General features: G+C 52.3%; 1 protein-coding gene across 1 annotated transcript; it reads right to left on the bottom strand.

The window, feature by feature from the left end:
- Positions 1-1,169: 1,169 nt before the first annotated feature.
- LOC125521111 (probable L-type lectin-domain containing receptor kinase S.5) lies at positions 1,170-4,911 on the bottom strand. The gene is made up of 2 exons (XM_048686161.1): positions 3,355-4,911; positions 1,170-2,359 (listed from the first exon to the last, which is right to left on the bottom strand). The coding sequence occupies exons 1-2, from the start codon at positions 4,682-4,684 to the stop codon at positions 1,500-1,502; spliced, it is 2,190 nt and encodes a 729-aa protein (XP_048542118.1). The 5' UTR covers positions 4,685-4,911; the 3' UTR covers positions 1,170-1,499.
- Between the last annotated feature and the right edge of the window lie 11,703 nt (positions 4,912-16,614).

Here is a 16,614-nt window from a genome sequence, read left to right as displayed (position 1 = left end):
ACACCGGGGTGGCCGTTAGCCGCGGATGAGCGCGAGGTGGCGGCACGGGTGCGAAGTGGAGGTGGCACGGGCTGGATCCTGTGCGGGAGGAAGGAGAGATGCAGATCGAACGAATCTGATTGCTCCAATCGGACGGCTGCTAAGCGGCCGACCCAAATCCAGGCCGATGCACCGGTGCAGATCAGTGCCCATAAAGAAAAGAGGAAACCCATCAAGCTTCCCATCAACATATCAAGCCTACGATCCCGGACAGAAGGAGTAAATTTGTCTACGTGTGACCAAATCAAACTTTCCATCAACATATCAAGCGAAAAATAAGGGTTTTTACGCTAAGGATTCTATGTCGCCAGCCCATCTTTCGTTCGGATGTGGTCGACTCGAACGACATTGCCTTGATTGCTCATCGACCACAGACACAAAGGTGGCTCCCCCACCATGACTATGTATGAAGTCTCGATTGCCTACACCGGACGCCGGGCTACGTCGCGCGATCTGGCTTATTATCCATCCATGAGCATGCAACATGACGCACTGGCGTCCCGTCCGGATGTCGACATGTGATAGAGGCCGCAAAGACCTGGGTTGTTGTATTGACGACAATCGTCGAGGATCGCTAAAGTCATAGCCATTGATAATCTTGCCACCCTTCTCCAGGCAGTAGCGGATATATACCAATATACCAATGACGTCAAAACATAGTTTACGCCACCATGGCCGATGACAATCGGCCTCACGTTACCTCTCTTTAGATATTGTTTCATCCCGTAGCAACGCACGGGTATTTAGCTAGTACTAGTAACTTGGGAGATATAACAGGAACACAAAAACTGCACATTTAGAGGAGAAAACACCGCTGCAAATGGCATGATAGTGGACATCAGACGAGATCTAAGATATATGGCGTTTGACGGATGCAAAATGCCTTGATACCCCTTTCAGGGATCTGACATGAAAGACCGGCCTTGGGCACTGTTTCCGGCGTTTTTCCCTTTCTCTCTAGACCTTTTCCTTGATATTCGGAGTGTGCCTTTTTTGAGGGAAATGTTACAAATCCAAGGCCAGTTTTTAAGCATGGCAAATTGAACTTTTCTATGACAAATTATGTTGTCGCGAGTATGATTTGTCATGCGTGCTAAAATACATTGTCATCAAAAATCTGCCGTTCGATTCGTAGCGAAATCTTTTACTTCAATTTGTCCCTGCTTAATACAATGAAGCCGGCGACTGCTCGATCTTAAAAAAGAAAAAGAAATACTGTTCGCGCCGCTATCTAGAACAGAACCCAGCAGACTTGCAACTTTGCCTTCACAAGAATTGCACTAACCCCCCAAAAAAAAACCCTCCATCGAAGGGTACACAAAGTGGACAAGAAATGCAAGAACAGTTCCCGTTAGAAAGATAATTACAGATGAGCAATTTTGAGAAAGCCAAAAAGAACGTAGGTGACTTCGGTTTAGACAATTACTCCAGAGAGACGGTGGCAATGCGAAACCGACGTGTCAAACCAGTGAACCGGAGGTGTCCTGCTCCGGCGCCGGCGCGTGGTTCTGGCTGCCCCTCGCGAAGTTGCCGCTCCACGTGGACGTGGACGTCACGACCGTGCTCGACGTCGATCCCGCCGTCGTGGACATGGTGTCGAATCCTCCGTCCGTCGCCGGCCACACGAACGACGGCTTGAACGGCGACACGGCCGGCGTCGGCATGGAGCGCAGCAGGATCTGCGAGATGGCCTGCGCCTTGGGCCGCTCGGCGGGCGTCGGGTGGCTGCAGGCCAGGCCCAGCATGAGCAGGCGCTCGGCGTCGTCCTCGTCGAAGGCGCCGTCGAGGCCGGGGTCGACGGCGTCGAGCGCGCGGCCGTCGCGGTGGAGGCGCCACACCCAGTCGACCAGGAAGTGGAAGCCGTCGATGTCGCAGCGCGGGCGGCGGCCGCAGACGACCTCGAGGATGACGGCGCCGAAGGCGTAGACGTCGGACTCGCGGGTGGCCTTCTCGGTGTGGAAGCACTCGGGGGCGATGTAGCCGACGGTGCCGTGCACGCCGCCGCCGGCCTCCTCCGTGTAGGAGGTCTTGTCCGTCTCGATGGCGCGGGCGAGGCCGAAGTCGCCGAGGCGCGCGGTGAAGGCGGCGTCGAGCATGATGTTGGAGGCCTTGAGGTCGCGGTGCACCACCCGCTGGTCGAACTGGTCGTGCAGGTAGTGCAGCGCCGACGCCACGCCCTGGACGATGCCGTACCGGAGCTCCCACCCCAGCGGCTGCCCCGGCCGCGACCCCGGCGCCGAGCTGAACAGGTGCTGGTCCAGGCTGCCGTTGGACATGTACTCGTACACCAGCAGCAGCTCGCCGTTGTCGTGGCTCCACCCTGCACCGTCCGTCCACCCATGTTAATTAATTAGTCTACTACTTACTCTTCATCTCTCACTCGCTAATCTTTTTGTTGTACAGTGAGAATGTTGGACGAAATGTTTTAGATCATCAGATTCTTGTTAAAATCTTGGACAAAGGAATATATAGATCTTTTGTTTTTTATTCTTTATTATGAAGCGAATAGATAGATCATGATGGGCATTGCTTGTAATGAGGTGTATCCATGAAACCATCCAGTGCTTTTCTTTTCGAAAAAAATGAAACCATCCAGTGTGATAATTGAGCAAGATGTTCTTTTTATTTAAAAAAGAGGCAAGATGAGATTGTTAATTAGGGCATGTACAATGGTGGCATATGGATACATATGCCCCATGACAAAAAGTAATTTGAGACATCTACATTTATTTTTTCTCCCAATGCAAGCTACCATTAGTGAGCCTCATTAAGAAATAGTAGAAAATAAAGACTCTAATACACATGCATCTCTACTTTCACTCCAACCTTTTCAGCTTGTGTCACCAGACCACATTTTTTCTCTTCAAGCACCCGCCTCCTGAAAAAGATCCCGTTTCCCTATCCAAACCTACTTTACGTCATATCCGATCCTACATGATATGTGAGGCATCACCTTGAAGCTATGCATTATACATGCACTTAAGCATAATACAGACTGGGAAAGCTTTGGTTGGTCTGCGTTTGACGCCATGAACGCATTCAAGCTGTAAAGTTCAACTAAAGTGAAGGGTCAAAGCATTGTTGTGCAAGTGTGCACATGCATCAAGCTCCTAGGAAACCGAGCAAACCCGGTTCAAATTGGCCTTTGTTAATGGCGACACGAATTGGCCTTTGTTAACGGCGACACCCCATGTGCAAGAATCACGTGCCGGAAAAACGATAAGCGAATAAAGAAATCATGTGCAAGAATCAAGTTGTAAACCGCGTTGCGGCGGCGGCGGCGGCGGCCGGAGGGGGGAGGGGGGGAGGGCTTACCGACGAGGCGGACGAGGTGCTTGTGGCGGAGGCGGTTGATGATGCTGAGCTCGGCGAGGAAGTCGTTCTGCCCCTGCGTGCTCGCCCGCGAGAACTTCTTCACCGCCACCTCCACCGCGGTCCCCGCGGCGGCCGGGTTGCTGTGGTCGTCGGCCACCGTGCCGCGGTACACCACCCCGTACCCGCCCTGCCCCAGCTTCATCCGCTCGTCGAAGTTGTTGGTCGCCCTCCGCAGCTCCCGGTAGTCGAACTCCCGCGGCCCGCCGGCGAGGCTCCGGATCATCGTCCCGGTGATGGCGCTCCCCTGGTCGCGGCCCAGCTTCCGCCGCCTCACCACGCACACGTAGTACCCCAATGCGGCGGCGGCGCCCAGCGCGAGCACCCCGACGGCGAGCCCCAGAATGAGGCCCCTGTTGTTGCTCGGCTCGTCCAGCTTCTCCACCGTCATGTTCCACGCTAGGACGCAGTTGAGCTGGTACTTGGTGCCCGTCGACGCGGCGAACCCGAGGTAGGACCTCTCGGCCACGGTGGCCCCGAGGTCCAGCGGCGCGGCGAGCACCGGAGACGCGGGCTTGGCCGCCTCGAAGTCGGCCATGTACACCGTGATGTGGCGGGCGCTGCCGTTGTAGTCGATCCAGACGTTGTACTTGGCGGTCTTGACCGGCGAGATCTCGATGCCGCGGGGCGTGAGCGAGGCGTTGGCGACGGAGACGACGCTGTTGACGTTGAGGCCGACGTGGTTGTCGTCCGGGTCGTAGGGCTGCTTCTCGGTGTCGAGCTCGACGGCGACGACCTGGTTGGCGGCGCTGCCGTCGGTCGTCGCGTTGGTGAGGCCGAGGAACCCGCCGTAGCTGCCGGCGGGCGGCTCGCCCGCGGACGGCGCGATGAGGAACGCGAACCCCTCCGCCGGGTCCGCGCCCGACGGGCGGAAGACGTTGACGGTGAACACGGTGCGGAACGACGCGACCTTCTTGCCGCCGGCGCTGGCATTGCCCTTGCCGCCGCCCTTCTCGAGGCGCCAGAGCCTGACCGGGGCGTAGTAGAGGACGCGGCCGGACTTGTTGGTGAGGAAGTGGGCGGCCTCGTTGCCCGTGTCCGGCGTGATCTGGAGCGCGCCCTTGGTGATGTCGGCGTCGCCGACCACCGTCAGGTTTTTGCCGCGGTACTCGGGGTGGAAGTTGGAGAAGCTGAACTCGGTGACGCTCCCCGCATCAAGAATATCCAGCGAGCCGCCATCGGCGGTGGCGTTGGTGGCGAGCGAGGTGGTGGAGCCCGAGCTGGAGGAGGCCAGGACGAGGAGCGACAGTAGTACGAGGAAACGCACGGCCATTAATGGCGAGCCAAGAAAGAGGCCGAGACGAGACGACCTCAACACCGTTCGCGCCCGTGCGTTTCCTTCAACTGGACGCCGTGCAGTGCACTGCCCGAGCCGCGTCCGTATTTCTACCCCGCGAGATCAGATTCTGCCGCCGCCGGTTTGGATGAATGGGAGAAAGGCGAAAGTCACAGGGAGAAAGGGGGAAAGGGTTCTCTCGCGGTCGCAAAGCCACGTTCACACAGGTGTCGCCTTGCGGAGGAGAAGCAGAGAGGAAGGCGCCGGCGGCTTCCTGGCTTATCTCCTGCCCGAATTTCCCTGCGTCGCTTTTCCGTAATCTTTGTGAGAAGTCTGTAGTAATCGGAGTGGAGATCTCATTGGACGGAGTGATAGCAATGACGTTTTTGCCATTTCTTGCCTGTTTTGGCAAGTTTGCCGGTGATGTGGTAGTAAATGTACTCCTACTGGCAAGTTGATAGCAATACCGTTTTTGCTATTTCTTGCCTGGTTTGGCCGGCGTGCTGGCGGTGTGGTAGTAAATGTACTCCTACGAGCATCCACAGCAGGATTTGACAAATTAAGCTTCTCAAACGCCCACGGACGCGGTCGAAAGTCGCTGACAACTATGCTTGCGCTGGAGCTTGACATTTAGCGCCATGCTGATTCGCAACTTCGGGTCGAAGCTCAGCTCGGCCGAATTATACAGCAAGACAAGAAGCAAGCTTCTGCTTAGGGCCGTGCGATCGGTGTAGAGCGCTGTTTTTCGGAATTTTGGACTTGTTTTTCGGGAACTTTGGGCTGTGGTGCTACTACTGGTAGTAGTATAATGCTTAACCGGAACAAACTCTACGGCATCAGACCCTCTCTCTCATTGGTTCTCAAGAAGGAGAATGTGCTCTCACACGAGGAACGAAGGTGATGCTCCTTGTACTCTAGCAGTATCACTAGTATACTGCTTAGCCGGAATAAACTTGAGCACTCTGCGGCACCAAACCCTCTGCTCATTGGTTATGAGCAAGGAGGTTTGTGCTCCTCTGACCAAAGGGACGAAGGTGGATGTGGATTACCCGGCCGTCTTCACCAACCTTCAATACAGTACGGTACCACCACCCATCATTGTTTGTTTCTTTCTTTGTTCATTCGACGGCATATCGCTGTCTGCTGCTGTACGTGAAACGGAACAAGAATGGGACGGCAGAAGGTGTTGTTCACGGACGGGTGGCCGCCGAACGGAGGGGCCTGACCACGGGTCAACTGAAGACCGGACGAGGGTTTTCTTGCACCAATCCTGACGCACTGACATGACGCATGCCACCAAACGTATATGAGTCCTTCATATTTTGTCGTGTGTGTGGCACAGCTCGAGTAGAGATCCCGAGGAAACCCATCTGGAAAAGCAGTGCTACACACACACACGGACGACAGCTCTGCACACGATTTGTGAAGATGGATCAACTCATCCATTAGATTAGACCATTACGAAAATCGGCACAGGTGAAGACATGCATCGTTCGGATTTCGTCCGTACACTGTCGTGTGCGGAGCAGTTTCGCAACTAGAATAGTAACAAGGATTCGGATGGGAGAAGAATTAGAACAACTCCAACGCGCCGATCCAAACAAACGGTGATTTTGTTCGCTTTTGTTCGTTTGGGTCGGTTCGGCGGACATACGTATCTGCTTTCGCGTTTGGGTCAGTGCATGCGTCCAACGCTGACCCGACTCATTTTTTAGGTCACGCGAAAAAATAGAACACAAATACTTTGAAAATAGAAAAACATTAATGCCGGCCACAAAGGCCGGCGAGAGTCCACGCATCCACATTTATATTAACTAAAACATTAATTAAACCTAAACTACAACAAGGCGCGCTGCCCTAGGCGTCCTTGTCGTCGACGTCGGGGGTGGTGAGGTCGACCAACGTCGGCGCCAGACCGGCCCATGGGAACGCCGTATTCCAGACTCTGGCGATGTCGTCTGTCGAGGGCTGTGCCGTTGCCAGCTGGGCATGGCGCGCCTCCTCCTCGGTCTCGCGGCGCTTCTCCTCGGCATCGCGCTCCAGCTGCTTGAGGTACTCGCCCTCGCGGCGCTTGAGGAAATCCTGAATTAAGGGGTCCTCGCGCGTCCGGACTATGTAACATGGGTCAGACTAATGGGCTATGAAGATACAAGACAGAAGACTTCCTCCCGTGTCCGGATGGGACTCTACTTTGCGTGGATGGCAAGCTTGGCGTTCGGATATGTAGATTCCTTCCTTTGTAAACCGACTTTGTACAACCCTAGGCCCCCCCGATGTCTATATAAATCGGAGGGTTTAGTCCGTAGAGGCAATCACAATCATACAAGCTAGACATCTAGGGTTTAGTCATTACGATCTCGTGGTAGATCAACTTTTGTAATCCTCATATTTATCAAGATCAATCAAGCAGGAAGTAGGGTATTACCTTCATAAAGAGGGCCCAAATCTGGGTAAACATCGTGTCCCCTGTCTCCTCTTACCATCGACCCTAGACGCACAGTTCAGGACCCCCTACCCGAGATCCGTCGGTTTTGACACCGACATTGGTGCCTTCATTGAGAGTTCCGCTACGTCGTCACCAGAAGGTTCGATGGCTCCATCAATCATCTACGACAATGCTGCCCTGGGGGAGGTTTTCCTCCCCGATCAGATCTTTGTGTTCGGTGGCTTCGCACTGCGGGCCAACTCGCTTGGCCATCTAGAACAGATCGACAGCTACGCCCCAGGTCACCAAGTTAGTTTTGGAAATCTGGACTATGTCGCTGATATCCGAGGAGACTTGATCTTCCAAGGGTTCACGACCCCTACCTCCGCTCTGGCCTTAGATCAGGAGCGCATCACCAGGTCCGAAGACGGGATTACTGAGCCCGCCGGACTATCTGCGGCCACTAAGCCCAGCACGGGAGAATCAGAGGAAGTAGTGCCATTGGCAACCATCAGGAAGCCGGACTCTTCTCCGGACACTAGCTCTGAACCCTCGGAGTCAGCATCGTCTGAGCCCGGCCAAGGAATTTCCTTCCCACCGTACTCCACGGGTTTCCTCCCCCCTGGTCAAACCTCGCCTTTAAGTGAGGCTCTGGACTTGATGCGATCCCTCGTCATTATAGAGAAGCAATGTCCGAACTACGCCCAGCCCGGACTAGGGGCTGAAAGCGGGGAATTTTACGTCCCACCCACCACCCACTTCATAGCCACTGTGGAGGACTTAACTGACATGCTCGACTACGGCTCCGAAGACATCGACGGTATGGACGACGATGCTGGAGAGCAGCAGGCCGAAAACCCGCTGAAAGTGCGTTATATCGACTAGAGGGGGGGTGAATAGGCGATTTTTAGGAAAGTCTTCAAAACATGTAAGTTTCGAAGACAAACGATAGAACTGAACCTATTACCATGCAGCGGAAGGTAGACTACACTAGGCAGACCATAGTCAAGTATTCAATGAAGTGAAAGCACAATGACTAATAGCTGCTAGGCAGTAAAGATCAGATACACAGTGAAGGCAAATGGATAAAGCAGATAGGCACTGACGTCACAAGAGCCAACTGTAAATAAAGAGATGGAAAGGATAGAACTAGTGTGTGTGTGAAGACAAAGGTTTGGTAGACCAGTTCCAACTGCGGTGACAGTTGTACGTCTGGTTAGGGCGGATAGGTATTTAAACCCGAGGACACACAGTCCCGGACACCTAGTCCTGAACACGCAGCTCAGGACACTTAGTCCTCACCGTATTCCCCTTGAGTTAAGGTCACACAGACCTCGCCCAATCACTCTGGTAAGTCTTCAAGGTAGACTTCCGAACCTTCACAGACTTCGTTCACCGGCGATCCACAATGACTCTTGGATGCTCAGAACGCGACGCCTAACCGGCTGGAGGATTCACAGTCCTCAAGTGTAATAAGTCTTCAGATCACACAGACAAGAAGACTTAAGTGAACAAGATTCGCTCTCATAGTCTTCACTCGAAGACATAGGATTTTGGTTAAGCATCACTTCAGTTATTCTGACTGGTTCTCTTGGACCCCACTTAACAGTACGGTGGTTCCTATGACTCAACAAAGAAGAAAAAGAACTACGAAAGATCTAAGTCTTTGCGCTCCATAGTCTTCATGCGATGTCTTCTCTTGTCATAGTCTTCAATGTGAATGTCTTCACATACCACCTTTGACTTCAATGTCTTCATACATTTTTAGGGGTCATCTCTGGTAGGAAAACCGAATCAATGAGGGACTTCTACCTGTGTTATCCTGCAATTCTCACAAACACATTAGTCCCTTAACTAGGTTTGTCGTCAATACTCCAAAACCAACTAGGGGTGGCACTAGATGCACTTACAATCTCCCCCTTTTTGGTGATTGATGACAAACTAGTTGAAGTTTTCAACGAGGAATATAATATGTGAAATTTGTAAAGGATAAGGAATTGTCTTCATAAGTTGCAAGGGCTCCCCCTGAAGATGTGCATATAAGTAATTTGCTTTTGGAATGCAAATGCACATGGCAGGTTGTACTTGTGGAGATCCTCTTCAACTTATGATGACAATTCATTATGCATGAAAAGTATGTGGAGATAATGACATGCATAATGAAAAATGGACGTCTGCAAAATGATCTAAGTGCGGAATTTATCGTCGCACATGCGGAATTTATCATCGCATCACAGAATAGCAAATAAGTAGCAGACGACCATCGAGTTTAAGTGTTACAACTCAAAGAACCAAATGTATCAAAACGAGAGTTGTAAACACTAGGCAAAACATAAAGTAACCGCCCATATGGACCCGCTTGAAGACTATCAAACTCATATGCTTCTCCCCCTTTTGTCAGTAAGGACCAAAAAGGTTTGAAGACATAGAGCATCTACTCGTTCCCATGAAGAGTAGGTGAAGCAGCAAGGTCGTCGGTGCTGTTCGGCGGTGCAGAAGAACTTGGGGCAGTGTCGATGCGTGTAGAAGGAGGAGGCGGTGAAGTAGCATCGTCTTCGTCCTCGATCACTCTGGCATTCACAGTTGTCGTGGAGGAAGAGAACTCAGAGTCTTCAAGAGATGGAGTTCGTCGCAGCATAGTCCTTCGGGGAGGTGTGGAGTCAAACTTGAAACGTTCAGAGAATCCATCCTCTTGAAGATCATCCTCAGAACACATAAGCGTCAGCCCTTTCCATGTACGCCGACAGGTTTCATGGGCAACAAAGGCATTCTTGGTGGCAAGATTGCGAATGCGGTTGACATCCACCAAGAGGCTTTGCATTTGGCGCTTCAGCCAGTCATGATGCCTATCCTGTTTCTGATGAAGAGCAACTAGAAGCTCTCGGTCATTGAGAACACGAGATCGCTTCTTGGGCCGTTGGGCAATAGTGCTTTCAGTGGCTTCAGTGAGGGCACGATGAGGTGCACGTGTAGTACCAGCCAGAGGATAAACACGAGTGACTGCTTCAACTCCTTCAATGTTCTGAGAGAAACTTTGATGCTCAGCATTCTGAAGACTAAGAGGCTCCTTGGCAGGCTCTGGATAGATGGCTTCAACGGACATATCCACGTCAGGCAGAAAGATCCGATGATTGCGAGCAGAGGGCTGATATGAGATAGCTGAGTGGAGTTTGATCAGCCGCATTATCCATGGAGCGTAGAACTTCAAGCCAAAAAGATCAGATCCTGATGCAGCAAGTTGGCGGATGAAGAAGTCTTGTGCATTGAAGCATTTGCCGTGAAGAATATAGAAGACCAAAGTCTTCATTGCACCTTCCAGCTTTGCATGTGGAGAATGTCCTTTGATGGGCCAGAGAGGTCGCCTTATAATGTGATAGATAGTCCGTGGCAGATACTCAAGGTCTTCAACAAAGAACTCCTTAGGATATGCAGCATCTGGAGGCAAAGGCTTCATCATGCTAAGCATCTGACTCATATTCGGTTCAGGCTTTTGAAATATGCTCTCCATAGCTTCACTGTGAAGCTGACAACCAGGTTCATAGAGATCTCCAGGAGTGGGCAGACTAGTGAGCTCAATGATATCAAAGGCTTTGGCTTCGTGATGAACATTTCCGGTCATCCACTCAAGGATCCAAGTCTTCGGATCTCTGTTGTAGCCACGTATGTGAAGAGTGGCATAAAATTGGAGCAGCAACTCTTCGTTCCAGTACTCTTGGTCGGTGACGAAAGGCAACAATCCAGCCTCTTTGAAGCAATCCAGAGCTTCTTCCAAGCAGGGCAGACCAGTTATTGCTTCGGTGTCAAGACGCATATGAGGGAAGATGCGACCTTGATTGTACAGAATGCATGAGTAATAACTTCGCTGCGGATAGCTCCAGAACCGATCAGAAGATATTCTTTCCCTTGAGTAGGGGTTCTTGGAGCTATTGAAGAAGGTGTTGTCTGCTTTGAAGCCGTTGACATTAAAGGACCTGGAAACCTGGGCAACCTTGGCATTGGCTTCTATACAACATGATAGTCAAACTGAGGACCAGCAGCAAGCGCAGGAACAGGAGCAGTAGCATCATTGGCTTCATTGACTTCTGGCTCATGGGTTGGTGTAGGCTCCACATTTGCTTCAGCCATGACAACGTCATTGGCTTCATTTGTGTTGGTGGTGGCAGCCTCAAGATTTTCTACCTCCACTTGATAAGCTGGAGGGTCGGGCACAGACACGTTCTCCTCGAGAACAACTTCTTCAGTAATGGGGGGAGTAGGGACACGTTCTTCTTCTTGGGTGTCATCGGCTGATGTCGTGGTTCTAACTCTGACAGTGATGTAGGGGGGTAAGTATGGAGAGGCGAGGTCTTAGCTATGGAGAGGCTATAAGGACGCAAGGTTTACGAGTTTAGGCCCTTCTCGGAGGAAGTAACAACCCTACATCTCGGTGCCCGGAGGCGGTCGACTGGATTATGTGTGTATGAGTTACAGAGGTGCGAACCCTTGTCTCGGAGGAGGGGGTGGCTTATATGGAGTGCGCCAGGACCCCGGCCAGCCCACGTTACGAAGGGTTCAATGTACATTAAGGTAGGGCGTTACTGATAACGCTAGTAATAAAGTGCTATGATGACCATAAAAGCTACTTAATGACCGACCGTTTGCGTGCGGAGTGACTTTAGGTCTCCTGGCCGTCGAGTGGTTGGATCTTGGTCGAGTAATTGCTTCTTGGTCGAATATCTTCGAGTCTGTCGAGTGGAACACCTCCAAGTCTATTGAAAGGTGATTTATTCTAGAAGTGTCCTTGGGTAGGGCAGTTAGGACAGGTCCGTGACCCTACCCTAGGTACATAGCTTCATCATTAGCCCCCGAATGGATCGAGGTTTGAGTGGGGAAGGAGTTGAGGACTTCTCCGACTCGTTTTCTATGCCGTGAGCATATCTTGTTTCGGATCAACGGACCTGAGTGATGACAGCAACTCCCTTTTTAGTCTCCTTGATCCATTCTTAATTCTTCGCCGAGTGAGTTTCTTTACTTGTAAGGCTCCGAGTGACGGTGCGGAGGAGATCTTTGGTCTGACAAGTTATTTGCTGCCCGCGGATTTAGTGGGATCCAAATTTTGGGAAGCGCGCGGGACGGGAGAGGCCGCGGTAATCGGACGAGATAGAGCGGAGCCGCCTCGATCCCCACGCCACCTTTTTCGCCACGTATCGCTCGTGCGGTCGTTACGGGTTTTGACAGAGCCATCTGGGCCTACCTGTCAGCCACTCGGAAGCGTCCTCATATAAGGCGTTGGACCGGAGTTTCCCGAACAGTGCGCCCCATTATCTCTTCTCCTCCTCACGCCTCTTCTCTGCGCTCGCTCTTGCTCCAGCGCCACTGCGCCACACGCGTCTCGTCGGCGACAATGGTGAAGGAGAAGACAGCGGCTCTGGAGCGGGCAAAGAAGGCGACGGCGAGGTCAAAGGGGAAGGCGACGAGCCGGGGCAGATCTTCCTCGCGGACTGGCCTGCCGAAGGGTTGGATCCAGGGCGACTGGATCCACTCGAGGATCTCCCAAGAAGACCTCGATGACCTGACCGAGGGAGGGCTGATCCCCTACGACTCGGCGCGACTTCCGGGGAAGGAATCTGAGCCGCAACCCCGGGAGGGTGAGCGCGTTCTTCTTGCCACCCACGTCGACTGTGGGTTTTCCTTGCCTCCTCATCCTTTCTTCCGAGGGTTTCTGAACTTCTTTGGGGCTCAACTCCACCATTTTACCCCCAACTCAATCGTTTATCTTGCCGCGTTCATTTCCTTGTGTGAGAACTTCTTGGGTTGTCGACCTCACTGGGGTCTTTTCAAGCATATTTTCACTTGTCGCTCCCAGACAGTGAAAAAGGCTAATCCGAGTGACGAGAGGACCCAAGTGATCCAGATGTGTGGGGGTCTTGGCATCCAGACGAGGGGAAAAAGCTCCTTTCCGGCCATGATTCTTCCTGATTCAGTTCGCGGATGGCAGTCGACCTGGTTCTACTGCAAAGACCAGTCGACGCCAGGGCAATTGACTGGCCTCCCTCCCTTTACCATGGACCGACTGGAAAAACCCTCCCCTTTGAAGGTGCTCCCGGAGGAGAAGGCGCACGTGAAGGTGTTGGTCAACCGAGTGGTCCAGCTCATTCATGACGGGGTCACTGGTATGGATCTCTTGGAGGTCTTCCTTCAGCGGCGCATCCAGCCTCTCCAAGCCCGAGACCACCCGATGTGGATGTATTCGGGTCTAGAAGACTCCACTCGGATCTACCCGGAGGAGGTCGATGACGACACGCTGGAGAAGTGGCTGTCGAGCATTACCGGGAACAAGGACAATCCCAGAGGAGCCAGGAGAGTTCTCCCATTCGACCAGTCGCGTGCACCAGAGCAGGTCTGATTCTGAGTTTTTGCTTGTAATCCGAATTCACTCGCGCAGCTGTCTGTATTGCGTCGACTGACTTTGTTCTCCCTGCTTTCTTTCAGGCCATTACTGAAATGTATTCGATGCCCAACAGGGAGCAAGAGCAAGCTCTGGAAGGCGAGGCGAGTGGTGGCGAAAGTGGCGAGTGGACTTCTGATGGTGAAGGGGATGGTGGAAGTGACGACTCAAGTGATGGGGAAGAAGTCGAGTCGCCTCCTCGCATAGAGAGACGATCCAAGCTTGACCAAGAACGGCCGAGTGCCCGCGACAAGGCAACTGCTCAGGCTGGCCAGTCTTCGAAGCGTTCTCGGGTCTCTTCACCAACCCCGACTGAGAAGGCGCCAAAGCACCCCAAAGTTGCAGAGCCGAAGACTCTGAAGGCGCTGCCAAAGATCAAGATCGATATCCCTGTCGCCTCCGCATGAGTGTCTCTCCTTGCATTCACTCGACGCTCCGCGTTGTTTGTTTTTCTTGTTTTAACTGGACGAACTTTGGAATTGTTAGCGCTGCCACTTCCGGGACCTCAGCTTACAGGGATGATGATGAGGTGATGGAGGATGCGGTCACTTCTAATCCAGGTATGATTTCCGCCATACTATCTTTCTTTGGTCGATTCAACTACATCGTGCACCACTGGGTGATGTGATTTTGGCAATTTGAACATTGCATAGCTCCCAACATTATTGACCTCCCTGATGATGATGAAGAGCCCGAGAGGTCTTTGACGAGGAAGAGTAGGCGAGCTCCTGCAAGTGAGGCGCTACAGTCGACGCCGAGGGCGGAACCAGTCGTTCAGGACACTGGTGACGTCAATCGGGGTTCTGTTACCTTCGCGGAGCCCCTGTCAAGTGCCTTGCCTTCTTCTTCGACTGCTCAGGCTCCTGTCGACCCGCCTTCAGTTTTTGCGACCCATCATGTCCCAGAGGACGAGGTGAATGCTGCTAGGGAAGCCATACGCCAGGCGGGCATTATGATGGAGAAGATGAAGATGGTGCGGGACGCCAGCCAAGCCGCCTATGATGCCAGCTCGGCTCTCCAGAGCAACGTTCAGGTTAGTCGGCTATCTGAAGATTCTTTCCGAAAATCTTTGCGTCTGTACACCCACTGGGTGCGTCGATTGAAGTTTTGGACTAGTGGAGACTACGGTGGACTGCTGGCAGTCGACTGTAGTCTTTGTATTTTGCCGAATGTATAAAACAAACTGGTAGTTTGTCTCTTCCACGCGACTCTGGCGGGCCGGTCGAGTGGGATCAGAACCGGTGGGGGCACGCTAAGTGCACCCACTGGGTGTAGTCCCCGAGACTATGGTGGACTGCTGGCAGTCGACTGTAGTCTGAGTTCTACTTTCTTTCTCTTTTTTTTTCTTTTTGAACTCGAATTCGGTGGGCCGGTCGAGTGGGATCAGAATCGGTGGGGGCACGCTAAGTGCACCCACTGGGTGTAGTCCCCGAGACTATGGTGGACTGCTGGCAGTCGACCGTAGTCTTAGTATTTATTGCCTTTGTTGTTGTTTTTTGCTGTAACGATAACTTCTCCCCTTTGATTTTAGAAATCTTGCAATCTTGGAGCTCGCTTTGCTGACTTGGAGAAGCAGCAGATTCAACTGAATCTTGATCTGGAGCTGGCCAGGACAGAGCTGCAAAAGGTCAAAGACGGCGCCGCAGGTAAGACGATTTTGTCGACTGGTTAGTTTTTAGGCTTGAGTACCCTTCTGCTATTTCCGAATCAATCATCATTTCTTTGCAGAAAAACTGAGAGAATCTCTGGCAAAGAAGGATCAGGACTTGGCTGCTGCCCGTAAGGAGGCTGACGACAAGACCGCTCTGGCCAAACAGAAGCTGGCTTCGGTCGGCCAGTTAGAAGAAGAGAATACCAGGCTGAAGACCGCTCTGAATGAAGCCAATAGGGAGTGTACACGTTGGAAGAAGGATAACCTCAACCTGAACGAAAAGATGGAAGGCATCGCTCGTAGGAGGGACGATCTGGAGAGCTACTTGAGGAGCCTCGCCAAGAAGTTGTACATCAAGCTTGAAGGTGCACATTCAGTTCCGACTGGTGTTTTTTTTGTGTCGACTCAGTGTATGAAAATTGACTTATCCTTGGATCGTGAATGCAGAGTTTTGCCAGAACTTTGAAGAGGAGACTGGGCGGATCGAACCAGGTTTGGATCCAATCAACTCTCCTGTGAAAGATGAAACTGCCATGAATCTGCTCCGACTGGAATCTCGCATCGACGGTGCCGTGGACTACTTGGATCGACTGAAGGTCGCCATGTCACGGATCGACCCGACACTTTGGCCAGAGGCTACGCTCCAAAACGATCTCAAGTCTCTGATGACTCGACTTAACGGAATCCCTGACCGAGTGCAAGAGCGGAAGAAGTCTTCTGCTCGGTGTGGCGCTGATGTGGCTCTGTCCTTGTTTCGTGTCCACTGCAAGGAGGTGCGACAAGACAAGCTGGCAGCAATCAAGGTCGCCAACACCCAGAAGCATGACTTCTGAACCTTTATGGAGACTTTCATCGCTGCAGCCACTCGGATAGCCGACGGCGTCGACCTGGATGAGTTTGTCGAGCCTGCCAGCCCTCCTCCCGCGGAGTGAACAAACTCTTATGTCCCACCTTAAATTTGCCTTGGAATGCCGAGTGGTTTTTGTAACTGTTAAACTTTTTCGGGCTGCATGCCCGAGTACTTCGATCTGTGGTCTGGAACCTTTGGATCTTATCTGAACTTGATTTATCGTTGAATATTTTCATGAATTATCTGTCGAGTGGAACTTGTTCTTCACTCGAAATAACTTTGTATTTGTGGTGCAGCTCCGAAGGAGAAGGTAGCAGTCGATTTGCACCTCGTCGTCCTTGCAGGTTGGGATGTGTTCCGTACTTAGGCGAGCACTGGGCTGCAGCTAAGCCCCCGAGTGGAAGGTCTGCTCTCCACTCGGTAGGATTTTTTAAAAACTTAGGTGAGTACTGGACTGCAGCTAAGCCCCCGAGTGGGAGGTCTGCTCTTCACTCAGTAGGATTTTTTCAAACTTAGGCGAGTACTGGACTGCAGCTAAGCCCCCGAGTGGGAGGTCTGCTCTCCACTCGGTAGG

This window comes from Triticum urartu, chromosome 7 (assembly GCF_003073215.2).
Source record: "Triticum urartu cultivar G1812 chromosome 7, Tu2.1, whole genome shotgun sequence".
Lineage (NCBI taxonomy): Eukaryota > Viridiplantae > Streptophyta > Magnoliopsida > Poales > Poaceae > Triticum > Triticum urartu.
Note: the sequence above shows the minus strand (reverse complement) of the source record. Positions and strands in the feature narration are given on the sequence as shown.